General features: G+C 43.4%; 1 protein-coding gene across 1 annotated transcript in view; it reads left to right on the forward strand.

Moving 5' to 3' along the window:
- DOK6 (docking protein 6) overlaps window positions 1–17962 on the forward strand; it is a gene marked incomplete at both ends in the record, with an annotated part of 324914 nt that extends 306952 nt beyond the window's left edge. The window contains one exon of the mRNA XM_084252328.1: window positions 17823–17962. Within this exon, the coding sequence (XP_084108454.1) occupies window positions 17823–17962 (140 nt within the window). The remainder of the gene's footprint in view (window positions 1–17822) is intronic.
- Between the last annotated feature and the right edge of the window lie 4957 nt (window positions 17963–22919).

A 22919-nucleotide genomic window follows, 5' to 3' on the forward strand; every position in this document is an offset into this window, starting at 1 on the left:
GTGGTACTAGAAGACACTTATGAGCCAAGAAATATCTGGAGGATATGGAGAGATAAATCACTGCACCTTCCAAGATGATTCTGAACAACCACACAAACTATTCTTTAATGCCCAGAAATGTATGGCTTCTTCTACTTAATCCATTTCTTCTATACAACGTGAAGAAAACAAGTGCAAAGGATAGACTAAGGTCATGGACTACAGGTGCTTTGCTGGTTTCTGGGTTCCTGCTATGAGGGAGACCATCCAGTGTTTTTCGTCTTCTTTCTGGCTTATTTCGCTGAGCATGATCCCTTCCAGCGCCATCCATGTTGGTGCAAATGGCATGTGTTTGTCTTTTTTGATTGCTGAGTAATATTCCATGGTGTATATGGACCACATCTTCTTGATCCAGTCATCTATTTTTGGGCATTTGGGCTGTTTCCAAAGCTTAGCTATTGTAAACAGTGCTGCTATAAACATAGGGGTGCAGGTGTTCTTTGGAATGGATGTTTCTGTGTCCTTTGGGTAAATACCTAGGAGTGGAATTGCTGGATCCTATGGAAGCTCTATGTTTAGCAGGTTGAGGAATCTCCACACAGCTCTCCATAGTGGTTGGACCAGTTTGCACTCCCACCAGCAGTGCGGGAGAGTTCCTTTTTCTCCACAACCTCACCAACATTTGTTGTTGCTAGTTTTTTTAATATGTGCCATTCTCACTGGTGTAAGGTGGTATCTCATGGTAGTTTTGATTTGCGTTTCCTTGATTACAAGTGATGCTGAACATTTTTTCATATGCCTGTTGGCCATTTGCATTTCCTCTTTGGAGAAGTTTCTTTTTAGCTCTTCTGCCCATTTTGTGACTGGATTATTTACTTTGTTTTTTTGAGTCTCTTCAGCTCGCTAAGAGCATTCATTATTCTATGAGGACATCAGAAGTCTGCATACTTAAATCTCTAGAAACTTCTAAATATTGATTTTACACATGATCACCAAAGAAATCTTTCAGGATCAGTACAATCCTGATTACTTTCTGAACTGTGTAGGTTTTTCTTCTGATTCATCAATGAAAAATACTTGTTTTAGAATTGAAAAATCCCCATACTTTGCCCCCTCTTGTCACCGATGAAGATATGGAGGTGCCGCTGAAAGCCAGCTTCCCTCAGCGCCCAGGGGCCCGAGGAGGAGACAGTGATGATCACTGAGGGAAGGGCAGGGCAGCCATAGTCTCTTCTGACTTGCTGGAGAGGCAGCTGTCAGTAGTTCTCCTGAAACCTCCTAATAAAGGTTAAAGGCTCCTTTTAACAAAGCCCCTTTGCGGGGCCTCCAGGATGGCCTAGGGGTTAGTCTCAGCGCTATCATCTCTGCGGCCTGAGTTCAAGCCCCCCGGCCAGGGAGTTACCCGTAAGGAGCGTGGGGAGTTAGCCCCCGCAAGGGGCCATGGAGCTAGAGCGCATGTGGTGCAGCAGAAGGTCTTTTCTCTCTGTGCCTGCTGCTCCGCTATGCTCTGTGCTTCAGATCTCGCCCCGCCCCCTCCTGCCCCGCCCTTCCACAAGTCTTCCTAATAAAATCTGACACCTAGGAAAAAAAGTTGTCTCGATATATATGAAAGGCAAATTCAAAGTCAGTTTTAAAGGATTTCGTTGGGTTGCCTATAATGTGTCTCTATTGAGTTATCTGAGTATAAAGCCTTCCTCTTCACTTACCATTTTCCAGCAGCATCTTAGTATATCAGTAAATACTTGCTGAATGTTAAGTGACTATGTTGTCAAATTTAAATTTCTAAAGATTTTTGTGTACGTTTGGAAGTCATAATAAAATTTTTATGAAATGTTCTTTTGCTAATATCCTAACTCCCAGAAAAAAAAGACAGACATTTAATAATTGTCTCTCAGCAATTGCAAAGTAAGTAAGAAAAAGAAAAATGCATTTCAGACAGCACTGAGAAAATTCCCCATGAATAAGAGGCAGAACCACCTGCGGTAAGGGGATAGTATATCAAAAGTGAGATAATTGTATAGAAATATGCCACCGAGGGAAATAAGATGATTCATGACATTCAGAATCTGCTCATTCCTGATAATATAAGGAAGGAAATTCCAGAGGAAGAATTTACTGGGTAACCAAGGTTTATAACAGAAGCAGCTGTGGTCCACTCTGCAGTAGAAATGGGGTGCAGGAGGATGATGTAGAGGGCGTTTGGTTTAAGTTATCTAAAATCGGCCTTATTCCTCTTTCATATCACTTTGGGTTCTACTTGCTTATAAAACAAAAATCATCCAGCCAAATGAAAATGCGGATGATTCAATCTGGAAATTTCAGGAAGATGCTTGATTTTCCCTAAACAAAATTTTCAAAGTTGGTTGTCTGGAGTTGCGGTCCCCCAGAATGGTTCAAAGTAATAAATCACCTGGGGGGAATTTGCTTGTAGTTGGTTCTTTGTAAGTGAAGCGGTGGGTTCACAGGATTTGAAGAGTCTCATTGAAGTTATTTTCAGGGAGATAATGAAAGAACCAGACTTTTCATTTACTAACGCATTACCCCAAAGTGGGGTTATGATTTCCAAGCTGATCAATACATAAACATGCTGTTGAAATTTAGAAAATTCCCTTGCAGTTATATCATGGAATGGTTAAGTTCTTCAGTTTACTTCTTATGTAACATTAGAGCTTTCATAATCTACAGTAACAAAAGCATGTGCATATGTAATTGTCAGCTATTTCTTTTAAATCTGATTTTAATTTTAAAGAATTTTTAAAGACAGACTATGATAAACTATGAATTCATTTTTTCTATTTTCTATTCCTAAGTCTATCTGATGGAAATTTGAGGCTTATGCTCACAAAATTGCTTTCCTGTGTATGCTCACCTGAATATTTTAGAACAAGGATTTTTTGCTGCTATCTGTTTCCAACCTCTGACCAGAATTATTCCAGAGAGAACCAAGATTCAGGACTATTTCAGCTCAACCTCCAACCAAACTGCTTCTTTTTTTATTGCAATATAATTAACACATGACATAGTATTTGTTTTACATGTGCTGTATAATTATAGGCTGTATGTACATAGTGTGAAATGACTGCCCCAGTAAGTTTAGTTAGCATCCATCACTCCTTATAGTTACACATCTTTTCTTGTAAGGAGCAGTTTTAAGTTCTATTCACTTGGCAACTTTCCAGTCCACACTTGGTGTCGTTACCCGTAGTCATTATGCTGAGGTGATATCTCCAGGGCTCATTTGTCTTAGACTGAAAGCCTTGCTGCTCTTTAAGCTCCCTCAGAACATCTTTCTTCCACATTCACATATCTGCTTGTCCTGCTGTCTCAAATATCCACACAAACCTCCAGTTGGTGCTGGTAAGGTGTGTGAGTCATCAATTTTCTCTTTCGTTTTGGGGGTGAGGTATCTACCAAAGGGTATATCCACAAGGTCCCATAAAAATTAAGAATGGAGAAGTTTAGCAACAGAGGAAGGGTCAAGGTTAACTCGTGCCCAGAAAGCAACATGGAGCCTTTAAGTGGAAGAAGTAAGAGGGGATCTCGGGGCGCCCGCCACACGGAGGCTGTTGGTGGCGGGGTTGGAAACTCAGTCTCTTAACGATCATGATCAAGTGCCATTAACAAGGAGAACTTGAGCAGCACGTAAAGAGACGTCGTTTCATAACCCGGCAGAGGCATACATGTTGGTGGAACATAAGACATCACTGCAGAGTATTTTCATGGCAGAGGACGAAAATTCATGAGCACTCACGTGGGTTGGCTTTATTCCCTTGTTATGGCTTTTCTTGGGGAAATAAGAGTGGGAGGACAAGGGTAAGAAGGCCATTGGGAGGTTTTCATGAAAGAAGTGAGTCCTGAGAAGTAATGATCCCAGAGATAGGAATATTGATTAAATAACCCATGCAAGAGGAAATAGATGTAGCCCTTGTTTAAATAATAGCCCTCACATGCAAAATAGCTGGTGCCATGGTTTTGACTCAAACTATTCCATAGTTGGACATTCTTCACTAAGTATTCCACGGAACCATGACACTGTTAAGAAACATCCCACAGACATGAGGAGAAAAGAAAAAAGCCACACAGACCAGAGTATTTCCAAATAGATCTTCTCACTCATAAACCCTAAGTCTTCCAAGACTTTTTGGGTAGATCTCAAAGTTTGTTTTTGTTTTGTGTATGTGTAGTCCAGGGGTGTGGGGGTGAGAGGATTCACCAGATGCAGAGTGGGGAGCAGAACAGTCAGATCTACTGAAATACACTGCTGAGAGGAGTAGCAGGCAAGACAGGAGGGGTCTGCTGAGCCATTTGGGTCAGCTCTCTGGCCAGGCATCCAACTCAGTGTAGTGGTGATAGTGTTGAGACTCAACTCCTAGGCCACCAGGGAGGCAGCCCTGTACTTTGAAGTTTTAAGCTGACTTTTTTTATTGTACCCATTTAATATCATTCTCACCTGGGGACTGCTTATTCCACAAACATGTAGCGCCCCAGCCAAAGCTGGGGCTTGTTGCATCATAATCAGCAGAATAGTGATGTCATCAGTGGCATCCATCATGTTTAAAACATAGTTTCATTTATGTCTTTTAGGTGGTTTTGCTGCCTATAAACTCTTATTGGAAAGCAGCTGAATAAAATATAAAAAATTCAGGCGCATACTAGTTCTATTTTTAGATTTGTGCTGTATGTTAAATCTTAGCCCATTCCAACTTTTAATAATGTAAAAGGTCAAATATTCAATGCAATGCATTTTTAGTGTCTGCACTAAATGCCACATTAATCTCAGTATAATTAATGAGCTTACCCTGTATGTATGAAGGAGCAAAATAGGATTATTTCCCTCAGAATCCATGAACCCAGCAGAAGAATAGATAAGAAACATAAATTTTGCAGCTGCTACCCTCACTGGCAATAAGCTATATGGTCCAAATAAATGCGTTTTGGGTTAACTTTCTGAGATAGAGAATTACAGTATAAATCCCATTTATCAATCCCGGTAGTCCTGTTATCACCAACCTTAAGGGTCAGTATTGTACAAGGCAGGCTGGGTAACTGGAGCTCACACCACTAAGCTGGCTGTTATTTAACGTTCAAATGACTAACTCAGTCAGGAATCGAATTGTATGTAAATTGGCCCTTATGTCTCTACAAATTTCTAAAATGTAAACACTGGCCAATCAAGTTCATTATATATTTGGATGGAAAATAGAATGAATATTGGATGCACATCAAGTTTTCTGCAGACCTGCTTAGGAGACGCGGGAGGAGACTAGAAGAGCGCTGGCCATCTTTGTGGCTCACCCTCCCTAGTGCCAAGCCGCATGGTTTTATTGCCTCTTTATCAGCAGTGACCACAATCTGTTACTCCTGCTCACAAGCAGTAACAATTTAAAGAAATTCAGAAATCATCTAGGCCAGTCGTTTAGGAAGTGTGGTCGCCAAGTTAGCAACATCCATCGCACCTGGGAACTGCTCATAAATACCCCACCTGGAACTACTGAACCAGAAATTCTGGGGGCTGAAATCACATTCACATTTTTTTTAATTTTTTAAAGATTTATTTATTTATGCACACAAGAGCTGGGGTGCAGAACAGAGGTGTAGAGGGTGAGAGGATTCACCAGAGACAGAGTGGGGAGTGGAACAGGTGGAGCCACTGAAATGCACTGCTGAGGGGAGCAGCAGGGAGAAGGGAGAGGTCTGCTGCACCATGTGGGTCAGCTCCCTGGCTGGTCAGGAATCGAACTCATGCTGCAGTGGCTGTGGACAGCTTCATAGATTGTGTCTTAACCCTCGCCACCCGCGAGGCCCTCACATTTACATTTTTGAGAGCAAAAAGTTCCCTGCAAGACTGAAGAATAGTCGTGCATCCTAGATCAGACAGTTGCCAATGACAACGGCTGACATGTGGACAACTTGCTAGCCGCTGTTAGCTCCCCAAGGTCCAAAGAAATGTCCAGGCGGTCTCTGCAGGACAACTGCTCACCAGCGCCCTCTGGAGGGGCACAGGTTGAAGTCCAGCCTGGCCCCAGCCTAAGTGACCAGCGTGTATAGCCCTACTGGGGCGTCCCTCCTACCCAGCCATTCGCTCCCCCAGGCCTTGCAGCGATGTAAGAAGAAACACATTACAAGATGCAAGTATCAGAGAGGAGCTGACACCCGACGTGGAGGGATGGGTCAACGCCAGGCTCTGACTCAGGTCCTCGGGACCTCGAAACCCGCAGCTGTGCCAAGACTTAATTTTTATGCACGTGGAGGCTGAGGTTGGGGAGACATCAGTGACGTGAGAAGTTCCAAGGTTCATCGTTGTCCGTATCCACCTTTGTTTTAGGAGGCGCGGGAGAGACAGACCTGAAATAGGGAAAAATCTAAATACAATTAATGAAAAGGCTGCTACTGTGGGCTTTGCAGTTGTCTTGAAGTCCTGGCGGGGAAATTAGAACTGAGGATTAAGGAAAAACTGTAAGGAGCTGGGTTGTTACTCTGGGGTACTGAGGGGCCTCCTTGGAGCTGTCCTTGACATTTCTGTACAAAAGAATATGATTTAGGGAAGTCCCGATAAAATTAGGCCTTAAGACATAGCCAAAAAAATTAAACAGAAGCCGTTCTGGGACGTTATGGCATCTTCGTAGGTGGAAATGAAAAGACTTCAGGGAAACGGCCTCCTTTTTAACAGCTGAGTTGAACTTCATCTTGGGGATCCCATGGTGGGAAAACGGGCTTCAGATTTGACATGAGACTTCTGAGATCCAGCAGTCGTGGGGAGCAGCACAGGGGACAGCTGGAGCGTGACTTGAGGAGGCAAACGGCAGCCAAGAATCAGACAATCAGGTTTCCCACACTCTTGAACCGAAATAATCCGGGCAAAGTCACTCCTACTTCTCCAGCATCAGTTTCTCTGAGCAGGAACAACACCTACTCCTCTTTCTCGAGGCTGTCTTAAGAATTAAGCGACGTAGCCGTATGTGACAGCGTCCTGGGGCCCGAAAGGAATAGGACCTTCTGTTACTCTGACCAAGCGTGGGACCTGCAGCTTGGAGGGGTCATCCAGAAGGGGCACCTCCACACAAGAAGGTCGAGCGGGTGTCGGCAAAGGGCTCCTCAGAGTTGAGGGAAGGTGGGAGGGACCGACCCTCAGGGGGAAGAGAAGGGAAAACTGGAGAGCTTGAGAAAATCAATAAAAACATAAGCTGATAAAAATACACAGGGCAGCAATCAGAACCAAGAGCAGAAGTGGAATAAGTAGGCCAGACGAGATAGATGCTTCTGAGCCGAGCTGCATCGCAGCAATAAAAATAGTGTATTTTTAAGGTTATGTTAGCTCAGCTCAGAAGATAAGGGGGGAGGGGTGGGGGGCAATGATGACGTTTTGACATGTGAAGCAAAAGCCTGTTCAGAGAGGCATGCACGAAGCAGGGTGTGAGCAACCAGGTAAGAAGGTTAAGTTGCAGGGAGGGGTTATTTCTCTTCTCTGCTATAATTTCTGAGCTCAGGCAGCCCATTCTGACACCTGTAAAAATGAGAGGAATGAGCTTGCCTGCCCGGTGCCTCTGTCATCCCCAGCAGGGAGGTGTGTGGCTGCAAATCAGAGGCGCGTGTCTGCATTATTTAGGAAATGCACCTGGGAAAGCGAGGGGGCATTACAGAAAATAAGAGCAGGAGGATGGAGCGGGGAGGGAGCCCCAAGTCATCTTACAAGCTATGGCTCCCCTAAGGGAAAACTGCACAGAGACAGAGGGGTTTGGGGGTGGAGTTGGAGGCGGCAGGACAAGCAGAGATGAATGGCCCCTGTATTCATGCTCATGCTGCACTGTCTCGTTGGAACAAACAAGCATGCCTTCTTTGATTTGAAACTCATCAAAGGAAAAAAATTGCAAATAAAGAAGCAACAAAGGATAGAGACACGGGCTAAAATTAGCCCCAAGCAATTAGCCTGCAGGCCCATCTGTGGTGCTCCCAGGGCTCGAGCTGTGGTCCTCTCTCCATGTGAAGGTCGTGCTACCATCAGAATATGTTTGCAAGAATAAATCATTGAAATAAAAGCCAAAAAAAGTGACAGGCGGCAGAAAACCTTATAATAACCACATTTTTATTCTGCATAAATGTATTTTAGGTTGAACTCGATGCAATTGCAGAGATTTTGTAACCTACAGCTCTGAAATTTCATCTTCCCCTTCGATCTCATCTTTCTATTTACTTAGAAGGCAGGTAGAGAGACACATATGGATGTCATTTGAGACTTAATATTTGGTTAATGCAGTTTCTCTCAGTCTTCTTTTCTGTTTTATTATATGAATGTATTTGCATAACAGTCCAGTCTGCACAGTTGCAAACTTACCCAGTTTTCTCCCCTCCATTGATGTCCTCTGTGATTTATGAAAAATAGTACTTTCTATGGCTAGCATGGTATCAAAAATTTAACGCTATGACTTAAGCAGGAAAGTAGAGTGAAATTAATTGGCGTTAATGATAATTTTAGAAACAGATCAAATGTCTTCTTCATTCATCCTCCATTTAGTGATATATTTTAGAACCTAAAACCAGCCCCTGGATCCCTTAGGAGACTTCCCCAGCCCCATAACTCCGTGTTCGTGTTGTCGAAGTGCCAGCTTCAGTCGCTCAGGCCTGTGACCTTGCCAGGCCCCTCGTGCAAGTGCCCCGAGGCCCTGGCCAGGGAGAGGCAGCAGCTGCGCCTGTGTCTCTGCCAGTAGAACTTGCCCCTGGATAGCTCTTGTGTGATGTGTTCTTCTTTCAAAAACTAGGAACTCTGCGTAATGAAAGTTGAGACCAGACATATCATTATAAATAGACTAGAGTCCCTATGAGCAAATTAGTGGCTTCAGTACACAACCTGCAAGCAGATTTGCAGGAATGGATGAGGCTTTGCGATCAGAGACGTTAAAGATGTGTTTCTCTGGGACGTCTTCCTCTACGGTAACAGACATAAGCAATTAATTTGTAGGGAAGATTTATAGAGGTAAGTGCTGTGCAAAGAACTTCCTGTGACCTACCTAACCTTTGAAAATACTTTCTACTTAACCCAAGCCATGAAGTAGGATCTTTTTAAATTTTTTATTGAAGTGACATTGCGTGAGAACACAATGGAAGTGCCAGATGTACGTCACGAAAAACCAGCATCTGTGTATATTACATTAGGCTCAGCACTGAAAGTCCAGTTCTGTCCTTGGCTGTATAATTGACCCCTTTGACCCGACATAGCCACCTTCCATCTGCCTTCCCTTCTGGGAAGCACTAATTTGGTTTTATAGTTTAAAAATTGTTTTTTATTTTTTCAGTTCATTCATTTGTTTTGTTAGTGTTTCCAATTTAGTGAAGTCATTCAATTCTGTCTTGCTCTGTCTGAATTGTTTCACTAAGCATACTAGCCTCCAGTTCCACCCATGTTGTAAATGGCAGAATTTCATCTTTTTTATAGCAGAGTAGTATTCCATTGTGTAGACAGACCACATCTTCTTTAACAAGTCATCTGCTGATGGGCACTTAGGTTGTTTCTACTCTCAGCTATTGTAGATAATGTTGCGATGAACACAGAACATGTACATCTTCAAATTCATGTTTCCTAGTTCAGAAAAATACCCAGAGGTGGATAAATGGATCATGTGGAATTTCTATTTTTAATTTTTTGAGGAATCTCCGTATTGTTTTCCACAGTAACTGCACCAAGTGTCATTCCCACCAGTACGTGGACAAGGGTTCCCTTCTGGCTGATCCCTCTTCAGCTTGTTGTTTCTTATCTTTGAATAGTGTTAGGGCATATCTCACTGTGGTTTTGATTTGCATTTCTTTAAGAATAATAAGAGAAAGTGAACATCTTTTCATGTGCTTATTGTCCATGCAAATATCTTTTTGGAGCCATGTCTACTCAGATCTCTATCCTTATTTTTAAGATTTATTTATTTATGCATACAAGAACTGGGGTACAGGCCAGAGGTGTGGGGTATAAGAGGATTCACCAGAGACAGAGTGGGGAATAGAACAGGCAGATTGACTGAACCATGTCCTCTCAAAATCCATTTGGTAGACTGCAAACCCCATTGTGACTATTTGGAGATAGGGTCATTAGAAATATGATTAAGATTAAATGAAATTATATGGGTGGGATTCAGATCCTACAGAATTGGCATCTTTAAAAGAAGAGAAGAAACTCCAGGGAAATGCACACAGGAGAAGGGAGAGGGCTGGGCACACCGAGAAGGTGACCTCTGCAAGCCAGAGAGAGACATCACCAGAAACCAGCCCTACCACTGCCTTGGTCCAGGACTTCTGGCCTCCAGGACATGAGAAAACAATGCCTGTTGTTTACCGCCCCATTTGTGGTATTTGCTACGTGGTCTGAGCAGGTTAACACATAACTTCACTGGCTTGAATTAGTTTTTGGTCTTGACAACATATTTGATTTTAGAGGCATTTCAATCAAGTCTTTAGGAATTGGGCTGAAAAAACTGGTGTTTATTCCCCTGTGAAGCTGCTGTCTCCTGAAGGTAGACCTGTGTTTAAAGAATCCTATGAAGAAACAGAATAGAATATCAGTTGTCAGGGCTAGAGGAAGGGAAAATACGGTGAAGTAGATCTAAAGGTACCGATTTTCAGTTATAAGAATAATTCTAAGGTTCTAATGCACGACCTGGAGGCCATGGCTAACAATATGATGCTATGTGCATGCATGTTGCTGAGCGTAGATCTTAAGCATTCACACACACACACTCACACCCATGAGTTAATTTCGTGAGGTGCTGGATGTGGTAATTACCTTGATCTTCATAATCATTCCCAATGTTTAAGTATATCAAATCATCATGTTATACACGCTAAGTATATGCAATTAGACAAAGGAACAGATAAGACTAAACCAAAACAAACCATAGAAATCTAACTACAGAATTAAGAGACTATGGCAGGGGGAGGGTGGAGAGCAGGGTGTGGAGGGGCCCAGAGGACTGCGGTGGAGGGCCTTGGGGGCCTGGGCGGTGGGTGTGGTAACGCACATCTGAAGAAGGTGATCCTGAGCCTCTGAATCATATTCAGTGTCGTAAACCAATGTCACCTCAACACAAAAATAAAAAACCCCAACTAAAAATATATACATGCAGTTATATTTGTCAATTATTTCTAATTATTCCTCAATGCATATAAATAAATAGAAGGTAAGAAAAACAATAAAACCAGTAAATTGCATGTCATAAAGTTTAAGAAAGATAATAAAATAGGAAAAAGAAAGTTCTATGAGGAAATGCAGTGAAATATTAAGGACAGTGCTTGGCTTTAGTTTCCAATAAACCTAGAGCTGGCTCTGCCCCAGCTCTGACCAGCTTGGCAGGTTGTTAAACACCTGTAGGCTTCATATTTATAAAATGAGGATCAGCAACATCACCTTACAGAACTGATGTGAGGATTTTTTTTTTTAAATAATATTTCAAAGGTCCTGAGCAAACTTTTTCTGGGTGGAAACCATCGATGTTTATTCCTGGTGGATGCACCCTGAGCCTGGATCCCTAAGAGATCGAGGCAAGGATTCTGAAGCTTCAGGAACCAGGAACCTCCACAGGAATTTCAGAAGCACCCCCAGGAAAGCTCACGACCAGACCAAAGCATAGTCTGGTTCAAACTGAGTCAAATTCAGAGGCAGCTGGTAGGAGCAGCCCTCACATTTCCAAGCTTGACTAATAGACAAAGGTCACAGCTAAGACAGTCTCCTCAGTCCTGGGTCTCTTGACCTTTTGGTTTCAGCTTTTACCTACCAGCATGAGAAACACACAAGTTGTCAACACCCATAACAAAAAGGGAAGGCGGGGGTGAGTCAAACAGGTACCAGGGGCTAATTCGACCATGAAGCTTAGAATCGGACTCTTGGTGGTGCACTCGATGTGGTGGGTACACGCAATGATGGATTCGATACTGATGCGCACTTGATTCGTGCGTAATATTAAGGGCGATGCAACCTCAATTCTAAAAGACTAAGTAAAAATAAACTCCCTGTTTGAAAACCTCCTGGCCCCCTATCGCTGCGGGCAGAGCCCCCCGAGACCCCTGTTTTGCCGGGCAAGTCATTCTTCCATCCTTCCTTTGTCCTACAGACCCCACAACTCCTCCCCCTGTGGCTAGAAACACCTCCTGGGGAGGCGAACCCTCGTGTGCACGGAGGCCCAATTGTAGATGACGTCACTCACGCTCCCCCCTCCCTGCTGAGGCATCTGTTTTGTGTTTTCTTTCCCTCCTACTTTTAAAATTGTTTTATTGTCCATAAAGACAACACCCTTTCCCCAACCCCTGATTCTAACAAACTAGCAAAACGCATAAATTCAAAGTAAGTAGCTTTACTGGGGTCATTGCTTCTTAGCGATTCATCACCACACGTTGTGTGCTTTGGGGTCCTCCTGACTCCCTGCAAAAGCAATTTCCTTTCTAGTTTAGCTACAGGGTAAAATTGATGTTGATCAGTTCAGGAAACTGGGGGCCAGCGAGGAAGGAATGAGCGATGGTGACTTAGCTATGACACACTTAGCGAGGCCGGCCAGGCCAGGACCTCGTGTCCTTAGAGCGTTGACGAGAAAAGACACGTCCCAGCACCTTCTCCCCTGTCTGCGTGGGTTTTCTGGGGAGTCGGAGGAGGGACTCTAGTTTCCATCCACACCCCAAAGATGTGCATGTGAGGTTCAAGGGCACATCTCATTGGCAGGCCGAGTGTGGGTGCATGTGAGGTGCCCTGAGATGGAGGGTGTCCTGTCCAGCCTGGGGTCCCTCGACCCTGAGCTGGTGGGGTTCCACCCAGGTTGGAACATGAATGAATGGATGGATGAGTGAAAGGATGGATGGATGAATGAATGATGGATACAATTGGCTGTTGCCTGTTAGAATTGTTTGGCCTTTACATAGAAGTTTACGTGGCTCGTAATATCCTAAACTTATTTCTTATCTATTGTGAGGAAAGCTGTGGTAAAAGTGGTTTTGTTACGAGTCATTTCACTTAGGCTTCCCAAGGACCTGCTAAGGATGTGAAGTGAGGACACACTCTGTTCCTCAGGTGCTGTCTTTCCCCAGGTTTCTCCCAGGTGTGGTGCTAACCTCTGCTCTCGCCCTCCACCGGGGCTGTTCTTTTCTGCTGCGTTTGTGTTCCTCCAGGTTGGTAACTGGTTGGACCTTTTATGAGGCTGCAGGGAAATTTCCCTTTACAGCTCTGGAGAATTCACCTGTGTTTCCAGGTGATAATAGTTAAGTTTGCAGAGTTGAGAGGAATCATATGATGATGTTACAATAAAAGGAATGTGTTGACTGTCTCACTATCTAACACATTTCTTTCTTTATGGAATGGAACTGTTTTTCAGTGTGGGGCCTGGACTCATACCAGGGGGACAGGGCCTGGGGCTGGTCTGGAGAGTCAGCTCAGATTATCTCAGACCTACAGGTGTCTCTGAAATGCTTGTTCCCCAGGGTCAGTGTTACCTGAACAAAAGGAGTGCAAGATATCATTTTCAATTAAAATAAATATGAATGTACAATGGAGTTGAAAGCAAAATTCAAAAGAACTTTTAAGACAAACAAGTATCCATTAGTAAATACACTGATTTAAAATGGAAGTTCCCCTGGGACCCCAGACATACTCACTGGGCCTGTCTTCAGGGGGTGAGCTGCAGGGAGAGTCTAGAAAACATTTAAATCATCTCTATTTAGTAGTGTGGGTGGTTCTGTTCCAGTCAGTTTTTTCATTTAAGCCACAAAGTTGAATTTTGTTTTGTTTTGTTTTGTCAACAGTGCCTGGGGGCAGAATTCAAACGAATGTTGAGAAAATGCTTAATTATTTCTCTCTTTTGTTCTCACACTCACTGTTGCCAAAATCAAACAGCACTTACTCCGCCTTCCTGTGTCCAGTTCTGAGAGAGGTCATGGTATTTTTGTGAGCAGTATTAAGTAGCATCCTTTGTGAACTGCTGTAAAGAAATGGTTGAGGCAAGAGAAGTCATTTAAATTCCAATTCGAGTAGACTTTGCCTGCAGGGTGGTGAAGAGAACGGTGCTGACCTTGAAGGAGATGTTTTTGAGCTTGTCACGGGAGGGGCGGCCCGCGGGGGGAGGCAGAAAAGTGGACGTGGCCGCTGGCAGCAGACAGGGCAAGAGTGAACCTTGCTGGGATGTCGACCCCACCTGTGTTCCCCCGTCCGCCTCACTCAGCCCTCCAGCACCTGGGAAGGTGTGTTTTCCCCGCGCAGAACACTGAGGCACAAAATGTGCAACATCTCAGGCCTGTCTGACGCTGAAGCCCACCGTGGTGGCGGTGGCAGGGACACGGCTGTGCCGGCCACAGTTACCTGTTCCAACCCTGCGGAGCCCTGCGCCGTGGACCCTCCCCGAGAGGCCAGGCTTTCCTTCCCTCTGGCTGCCCTGCGGCAGCCTGGACATCTTAGCCTGCGTTTTGCAAATATTTGCTTCATGCTGAACCATTTAAACCCAAGATTCAAGAGCCAAGTCCATGTCCAAAAGCAGACTCTTCTGAATGGGCAACTGTAGGGGCAGGACTGACACAGGGCAGGTTTTCTGATCCAGCAGACCGGGTGAAGGAGGAGTCCTGGTGCCCTCAGTGGCTTTTCAGGCTTTTATTGGGATTACCGGGTACACAGCAGGCAGGGGTGCTGGGGGGCCAGGAGGCTGGCAGGCCTCCCAGCTCCCAACAAGTCTTCACTCTGGGCTCTCCGGCCTTCTCTCACGTTCTCTCTGCTCTTCTCATGGCTCTGCTTCTCTCTCGGCTTCTCTGCTCCTCTGCTTCTCTCTCGGCTTCTGCTGGCATCCCCGTGACGCTGCCCTTATAAACTCAGTCTCTCAGCCCAGGTGTGCCCACTGCAGGTGCCGCCATCAGGCATGCATTCAGGACCACAGGGTTCCCTCCTCTATCCTGATGGCGGGAGCGCAGAAAAGCCTGATACTTTTACCTTCCCCTACAGCAACTTAAGGCTTAGCTTTCAGCCCCCACTCAGTGCACTTTACAGGTATTTCTCCATGTTGTCTTCGTTCAGGTAGTTCTAGAAGTTTTTAAAGTAACAGGATAAAACCAACACCAGGAACATAGTCTTAATATTAGCATTTGCCGCTGGTTTGCGCTCAGAAATGCCACTTACAGGAAGTGTGAATCATCCCCTTGCAAGTCAACGGTGAGATCAGAAGGCCAAATGGCTAGAATTGTAAGTTTTTCCATATCAGATTACTCATTATGTAAACATTATGTCAAAACATTATGTCCCCCACCTCCTCAGGGACATCTTCACTGGCCACTCCAGGGAGATGCCCCGTATCTGTGTCTCACTATAATGCACTTGACATGGTCAAATTCAATTCACGCTCATGGAAAGCAGACTCAAATGAGCCCTATCATGCCATTCACGTGGTCCAGAATTTGCAGAGAAGGAAACAGAGGAAGCCCAGGGACAAATTACGTCTCACAGACACTCACGCCTACTAACTAGCGGAGACAGCTGTGGGTCTGCTGTCTTGGCTCTGAGCTCCCTCCCACCTTCTCCAGGAGTCTGTTCCCAGCTTCTTTTTCCACATTGCATCCTCAGGCTCCAACGGGAAGAAGCCACACTCAGCCAAGATTTTATGGGATTTTAATGGGCTGATAGAGCTGTGTGTAAAGTTACAGAACCAATGAGGACTTGGGACAGATGGACAAGAGCAGGAAGGAAGCATGGCCACCCTTGGGTCTGCATGAGTAAAGAGAAGACGTGAAATGTAGCTCAGGAGAGAGCTGGGCGAGAGAGGGAGGGAGCAGAAAAGTCTGGAAGCTGAGATGGAAGCTGAGCTGCCAGAGCATGGGGTGGGTGGAGGGTGGGACAGAGGAAACACCCCAAGTCTCTCTTCTCTGATCTGCTCCTGTTGAGTTTTAATCAGCAAGAGATTCAGGCCAACAGTGAATCTGAAGTGAGTTTTATCTAGAAAGAAAGATTTTGCTCTGATGACTTTTTTAACATCTAGAGGTTCTACCAGCTTAATTAGCCTTTTATTACCCAATTCATTTACATTTTCTCCCTGGATCTCGGGCTTGCAAGGATATTTTCCAAGTCACCAAACACACCTGACAATGAAACTGGTTTTAAGTGCTTGACCTTGCAAGGACAGGAGCAACTGCAGAGCCCAGTGAGGTATCTGTCTCAAAGGGTTGTCTTCCTTGCATTCCTCGCAGTGAGGTCCAGAAAAATACTGGTCAAACTCGATACATCTCTTCCTTTGGATGAAACAGACACTTTGGAAGGGCAAATCTATTTTCTTTCTCTCCCCGCTAAGCTCATCTATTAGACACCTATCATTCTCAAGGATGTACGATAATTAATTACTGGTTAAGAAAAAGCCTGGGGAGGCCCCTGAAAAGCTCATCAGAAGCCTTCGATGCATCATTTCTCGCTACTTTATCAGCACTCCGCCGCCAAACTATTCAGTAGCCACATCTGTGTTATGTTAGGCAAACTGCTCATCTCAGGAGTTCCTCCAAACTACTGAGCATGCATGTATTTTCTTTAAGTGTATCTGATAGGTGATTCTACGGTCAACCATTCAGCAATCATAGATTTATGGTTTCGTTTCACCATTTCATGATGTGGGTTCACTGATTCACAAGTGCATTCAGGTGAGCCAGGGCCGCGAATGCTTCACCATCAGAGCTTTTTCTTGATAATGGATAGGTTCTGGTTAGATAATGGTGTGGTTGCCTGCTTAAAAAGGGACAGAGTTAAGATTTGCTTTTGTAAGTGGAAATGAATATACAAGAAAAGAAAGCAGCTTACAGGTTCTTCACCAACAGCGTTGTAAAGGGCAGGACTGGGCACAGTGCAGGTTTTCGGATCCCATGCAGACCGGGTAAAGGAGGAGTCAGAGTCCTTAGTGGTTTTGCAGGTCCTTTGTTGGGGTTCACCAGGCATATGGCAGGCAGGGGTGCTGGCTGGGAGGCTGGCAGGCCTCCCAGCCCCCAGCAAGTCTTCACTCTATCTGGACTCTCTGGCGTTCGTTCTGCTGCTTCTCGGCTTCTGCTTCGGCTTCTACTGCTGCTGCTGGCGTCCCCGTGACGCCGCCCTTAAAAAGCACAGTCTTAGCTCAGCTGAATCCCATCTACCTATGCCCACACCCTATTCCAGGTGCCCGCCATCAGGCATGCATTCAGGACAAGGATCCATCATCTATCCTGATGGCGGAAGGGCAGAAAAGCCTGACATTTTCTTTACCCTACAGCGTATTTTTATTTTGGGAAAGTTTTTCTGCACTTGTTGTAAATATTGGAAGATACTAGAAATTTGATTTATCTGGAAAACTTTACCTTGCTCTCTGGCATCCAGAATTTTGGCAAGACACACTTGAGGAAAATGTCGAGCCCTGAATATGACATGTTTACCTCATGAAGGAGCAAGACACCAAAGTCTTCACTTTTACCTACAGGTTCCTTGGAGATAATGCAGCTTGGGGTCATCCCACTGTAATAAACCCAAATCACACCAGGTGTTTTTGTGCATATAAAAGTTATGTTTACACTATACTGCAATCTATTAAGTGTGCAGTATCACCAAAAATCTTTATACAGACCATAATTTTAAAATTATCATTGCTAAAAAAATGTTAACCATAATTTTAGCCTTCAACAAATTATTAAATTTTGATTTTGCTGATGGAGGGTCTTGTGAAAACACACACACGCGCGCAATAAAGTGAAGCACAAACACTATTCCTGCATTTATTTACCTAGAGCTAAGTATCGAGGATTTGAAGACTTGAGCTTTGTTTGTTTGTTTCACAATATCTTCCTGCTTTTCCAAAGCTGACTCTTGGCACACCTTTTCCTTCTTCTGTTCTCTCCAGGTCACGGGTTTGGCTCCTCCAAGATGTCTCGTGCACAGACATTCCCCAGCTACACCTCGGAGCAGAGTGAAGAGCCCCAGCAGACCTTGTCCCGGTCAAGCAGCTATGGGTTCAGCTACAGCTCCAGCCTCATTCAATGACACACAGAGAGCCACTGTGACCAGAAAGACAGTCTGTGCCAGACCTGCTTGCAGGGTCATTGTGCCCTCTGGCTCCTGGAAGACCAATTGCAGTAAAAATTGAAATGGGGCAGGTCTAGCCCCAATCCCAGTGGAAGGTTAAAAACTGGAGTTCTGCTTCCATGATTCCGTGGCTAAGTCCTTTATTTATTGAATTTCTTTGGGGGAATCTATGTTTTACAAAAATAGAATCCAAATCGTTTGAACAGTTACTCAAACAAAATCCTTTGGGTCTGACAGTAGCAGAAGCCTGGGCACTGTGAGAAGCTGTTCACACTGGGTTGTACCTGGGTGGTGGCCTCTACCCCTGTCCTCACAGACCAGTCCTCCTGTCTGATGACAAAATCTGACCTGAGATATAACGGTGACCCACCATAGCCTTGTGGCTTGGAAGATTTTGACAGGGACAAATCCAGTACGCTGTATAAACGGTATCATAACTCTCCATGTAACTAATCCCCATGTCAATTAAGGGGACACAAAATTTACTACACACCATTAAGCAGAGTCTTACAGCTCTGCTGTGAGTGTGTGGGGTGTGTGTGCGCGCGCGCGTGTGTTGACAAATATAGATATGGATATTGCTATATCCATCTATATCTAACGAGTATATATCAAATGTGTGCTGAGGGTGACAGGATATGCTCACTTAAACTGTTGAAAACTGTAATTTGGTGCATTACAATTAAGATTGTTATGTTGAATAGCTATTTTAAAAATAGTGCCATAAAAAAATACTTCTTATTAGTAAAAGTACGTAGCCAAGTCTGCTCCTTCGACAAGCGTTAAGTGAAAACGTGAGAAGGGAAACAACACTTTGGAAGCAAAAGAACCAGTCTGGCTGTCCCTCTTCCCGTTGCCATGCTGTCTGTCCAGCCAACTGTCCCTGTTAGTGACCACATGTCTCCCCTTGGCCAGCCCTCTGAGTTGTGTGCCATTGGGCTTCCATTGGGCCTTGAGAAAAGGAAGGATACTTAATGAGAAACAGTTTAAGATAAAAGTACACTTAAGAAGAACTCAGCTATTTTGTAGACAGGAGAAGAACAACAGGTCCAAGATTGCAGATATCAATTATTTAAGATTTCATAGACACTCTTCTTGGAAAGCCAACATGGACCTGTAGTTTACTGTGTAACCACACTTTGTTGAAATTTACTTTCCTTTTACTGGACATGGGATGGCTAGAATTACAAGGGAAAATGGATCAAATGTACTTTTTGTTCATCCCTGACATTAATAACAAACCTACAAGTTTTAAAGGGTAGTGGTGATTTAGTGATTCTTTAGTGAAGAATGCTTGGCTAATTTCAGTCAGCACGAACCAGGGCCAGATTTTTTTGCCCTTAATTTTGGGGTTCACTTGAGGAAAAACAAAAATTGTTCTGCTTGAATTGCCTGGTGCCACATGTTTAAGTAAGCAGCTCTCAGATACTCCCACGTGGGTTTACCGAAGAGTGAGCCAAGCTCATATCTTGGGAAAACTGATATTTTTTTTGTAACATCAAAATTTTTTAAGCTATCAACATTGAGAAGTTTCCTGTTTTCCTGTTCTCTGATTTTTTAAATCCTTGTTCATAGTTTGAGCGCAGATTGACAATTCATTCAGTGAAATACTGCTAAATACAAATGGTTCTGGGTCCCTCCTTGAAAACTGTGCACAGATAGAACTACCTAGGCCTCTGACTCTCGGGTAAGTATGAAAATCCCATCAAGATTTTAACCATAAGAGTTAATGTGACTGAAAAATAATTATCCTGAGCTTTCAGGGGTAAAGAGAAAATTACTCAGACTCTCTGCACTGTAAATTCTGCTGACAGAGCAGTGTTGCCGATGACTGGTTCCTGACGATGAGACAGCCTTCCCTGAAATCCCAGCTTTCGGGGTTAAACACCTCTGAATTTCGTTAGCACGTGGCATTTGCTTTTGAAATGCCAGTAGTAACACACACCAGAGCAACTCCTGCTGAGACCACTCAGCACAGCTCCTGGTGGTGCCATATTCAGAGCAAGCCTCTCACTGGCTCCCTCGGTCGAGCTGTTGCTTAGAGACCACAAGTTTCTACAAGGGACTTATGGGGACGGACCCTCAGGGGTCCTGGATCATGTCTCAGCTTTATTAATGTGCTGAAAGCACAGACAGCGAGTCCAGAGGGGATTCTGCTAATTAGATGAGTCTGCTCTTGTGTCATTTTGGTGGGAGACACACTACCTGCATGAAGTTGCTTCAAGAACACCGTTCAGTGGTGATCGTTCCTAATGACAATAACAGGAGGTAACAAAGACCAGGCATCATCTCAGGCCAGATCATTCTGGAAAACTGTCATAGAAAGTATGTGAGTGAAAAGTTTCCTTCCCAAGTCTTGAACCCAATCTCATCAGAATGAGATAATGAGAATAATGCTGTAAAATATCTCCTGGCAAATGTTTGGAGATTTATTCTAATATATTCCTCCAACTACACTTACAATTGTTGCTAAGTCAAAATTGCTAAATGAACAGACAGTAGAATTTCTATTGACCTAATATACTTGCTATAAGGCAATGTGCACTGTAATAGAAATGACAAGCAAATCTTCTACAAAAACCAAAGCTGAAAAGCTACTTACCAGTCTCCTGGGACCTCGTAAAAGCAATTCCACTGGAGCGATCAGAATAGTCATAGATACGGCGTCCGCTCACTTCAGCATGTGGGTTTTTAAAGAAGATGCCTCTACATTTTACAGGTCGTTTTTCTCCCCTCAGAAATTGTATTATACCTTTAATGTACACGTGACTTTCTTTCATTGTGAAGAAGGAATCACTCTGAACCAAAGACATCCTCGAAGCTCCTTTGACAACAACTTGACTGGGTTCCATCCAGACTTACATGAAGATGGTTAAAGTATCCAGATCAGGATGGAAGAGATAAGTAATGAAGAAACCCAAGAGAATAAATAAAGGCTTTTCTGAGAGCAGAGAAAGCCTGGAGGAACTACATATTTCACTGGAAGACTACAGACGGGGATTTGCTTTTTATGTCCCCATCTGATGATAATAATTGCTGTGCACATGACCAACATATACCTTTATATACAAAATGTGGAACTTTGGCAAAATAACTTTTAGCTTACTATTTTTGTGGGAGGGAAAGAAAACCTCTTTCATTTATTCACTGAATGGAGAATAGGCACTCAGCTAATTTATTATATAGGTTGCAAATATTTGTGAATCAATAGGCCACTATTTTGGCCACTACCACCATTTGAATTGAGTGAAATAAATATATATTTACTTATATATTAGGAAAAAAGCTGTTTGATAGAGCATGTGAGATAAAAAGAAACATATTTATCAAAAGTAAGCTTCACCTGTTTTACCAAATAACTACAGGACTAGCCCTGGTATCTTGTACAATTTTTCTCTGTCTTTATTGGGCAATTAGGTTTGAAAATATTTTATTGTCTTTAATATGATCAACCACTCCTATTTATGGTCCCATATAGAAACAATGGACTGATGAGTAACTTTCACCATTAGCAACTTCTACAGGTCCAACGTACTGCATGTGGTGTCCTTATAGCAAATATAGAAATACATCCTGAAAATTGATGCCTAGCCTTCATTCTTTGGCCAATATCTCAGAAAAATTTGTTTAAAAAAAAAGCACGTGTAACCTATGCCCTAGATTATATGAGCCATTTACTAAAACCAACCATTAATGCTCCAGTGAAACAAAGCTAAGCAAATTATATTCTTATTTTAAAAATTATAGTCCAGTTTCTACTGTTATAACAGCACAATACATGGGCAGTTGACAGACAGTGAGGCTGAGTTTTAGGCCATTAATACTTCCATGTTTAAAAAAAAACATTTTATTAAAAGCTACGCAAAGTAGAAATTATGTATTTTACCCCAATTCTATTACCATATCCTGTCTACCGCCATCTTGCATGTTTCAATTACCTTGTCAATCATTAACTACACAGTCCCCAATATTGGCCTTCTGAAAATAGTTTAAAACGTCCCACTCAATATGCATTAGTGATTACAATAATAGATGATATGCCACGCCAGCTAATTTCTAGTCTGTGAAATTTCTGGAGTACAATTTCCCACAGACGGGACAGAGAAAAAGCACAGGAGCTGGTCAGGAGGGCTTCAACTTACATAAAATTATAAAAACTCCAAGGAAATGTCTAGAGTAACACTAAAACTCGAGTTTATTAACATTCTAACCTCAGTTCCACAGACTTGGCTGTTTACAGCTTTACCTCGTTCTATGTAGGCAATTGAAAGAAGACGCCACTTGTATCTTGAAGACGCCAGTTGTATCTTGAAGTGACCACAGAAAGACAGCACATGAGATGTATGCTTCCTTCAGCTCCGTGAAGATTAGCTTATCTGACACAGCCCAGTGTGTAACAAAATCCCTATGGTTAAAATGTCTCTGCAGTAACATCAGGGTCATTTTGTATGGTCAACCTCATTTGAGTTTCAACATAAGATGAATTATTAGTGAGGCTGGCTGCGGGCTAATATTGTCAGAAGAGATTACAGTCTCATGTCTGCATGCTCTATAAATATATTTGAAAGGTTAACCCACTTTTTTCTCCCTGAAACGACTATACATCTTTCTTACCTGAGAATGTGAATCTTTGTTGTATTTTTTTATGTAATTGTTATCATGAGATGAGGCATTAGGCAGTTTATAGGCTCTTGTGAAGGTGTTGATAGAAGCTGGGTTCCTTCTCTAGCAAAGCAGATGATATTTAGCTCTGGAAACAATCTTCAAGGTCGTGCAGAGTAAAGGGCTCACATTTTTTCCACTCAGGAGAAAACTGAAACGCATGGACAGTATCATTTCTTCAAGGCCAAGACACAGTCGGGAACAGTTTTGGCCACTTCCAGTGTCCTGGTTCAGGAATATTTCCTTGGCTCCA

Source organism: Talpa europaea (assembly GCF_964194135.1).
Source record: "Talpa europaea genome assembly, chromosome: 13".
Taxonomy (NCBI): Eukaryota; Metazoa; Chordata; class Mammalia; order Eulipotyphla; family Talpidae; genus Talpa; species Talpa europaea.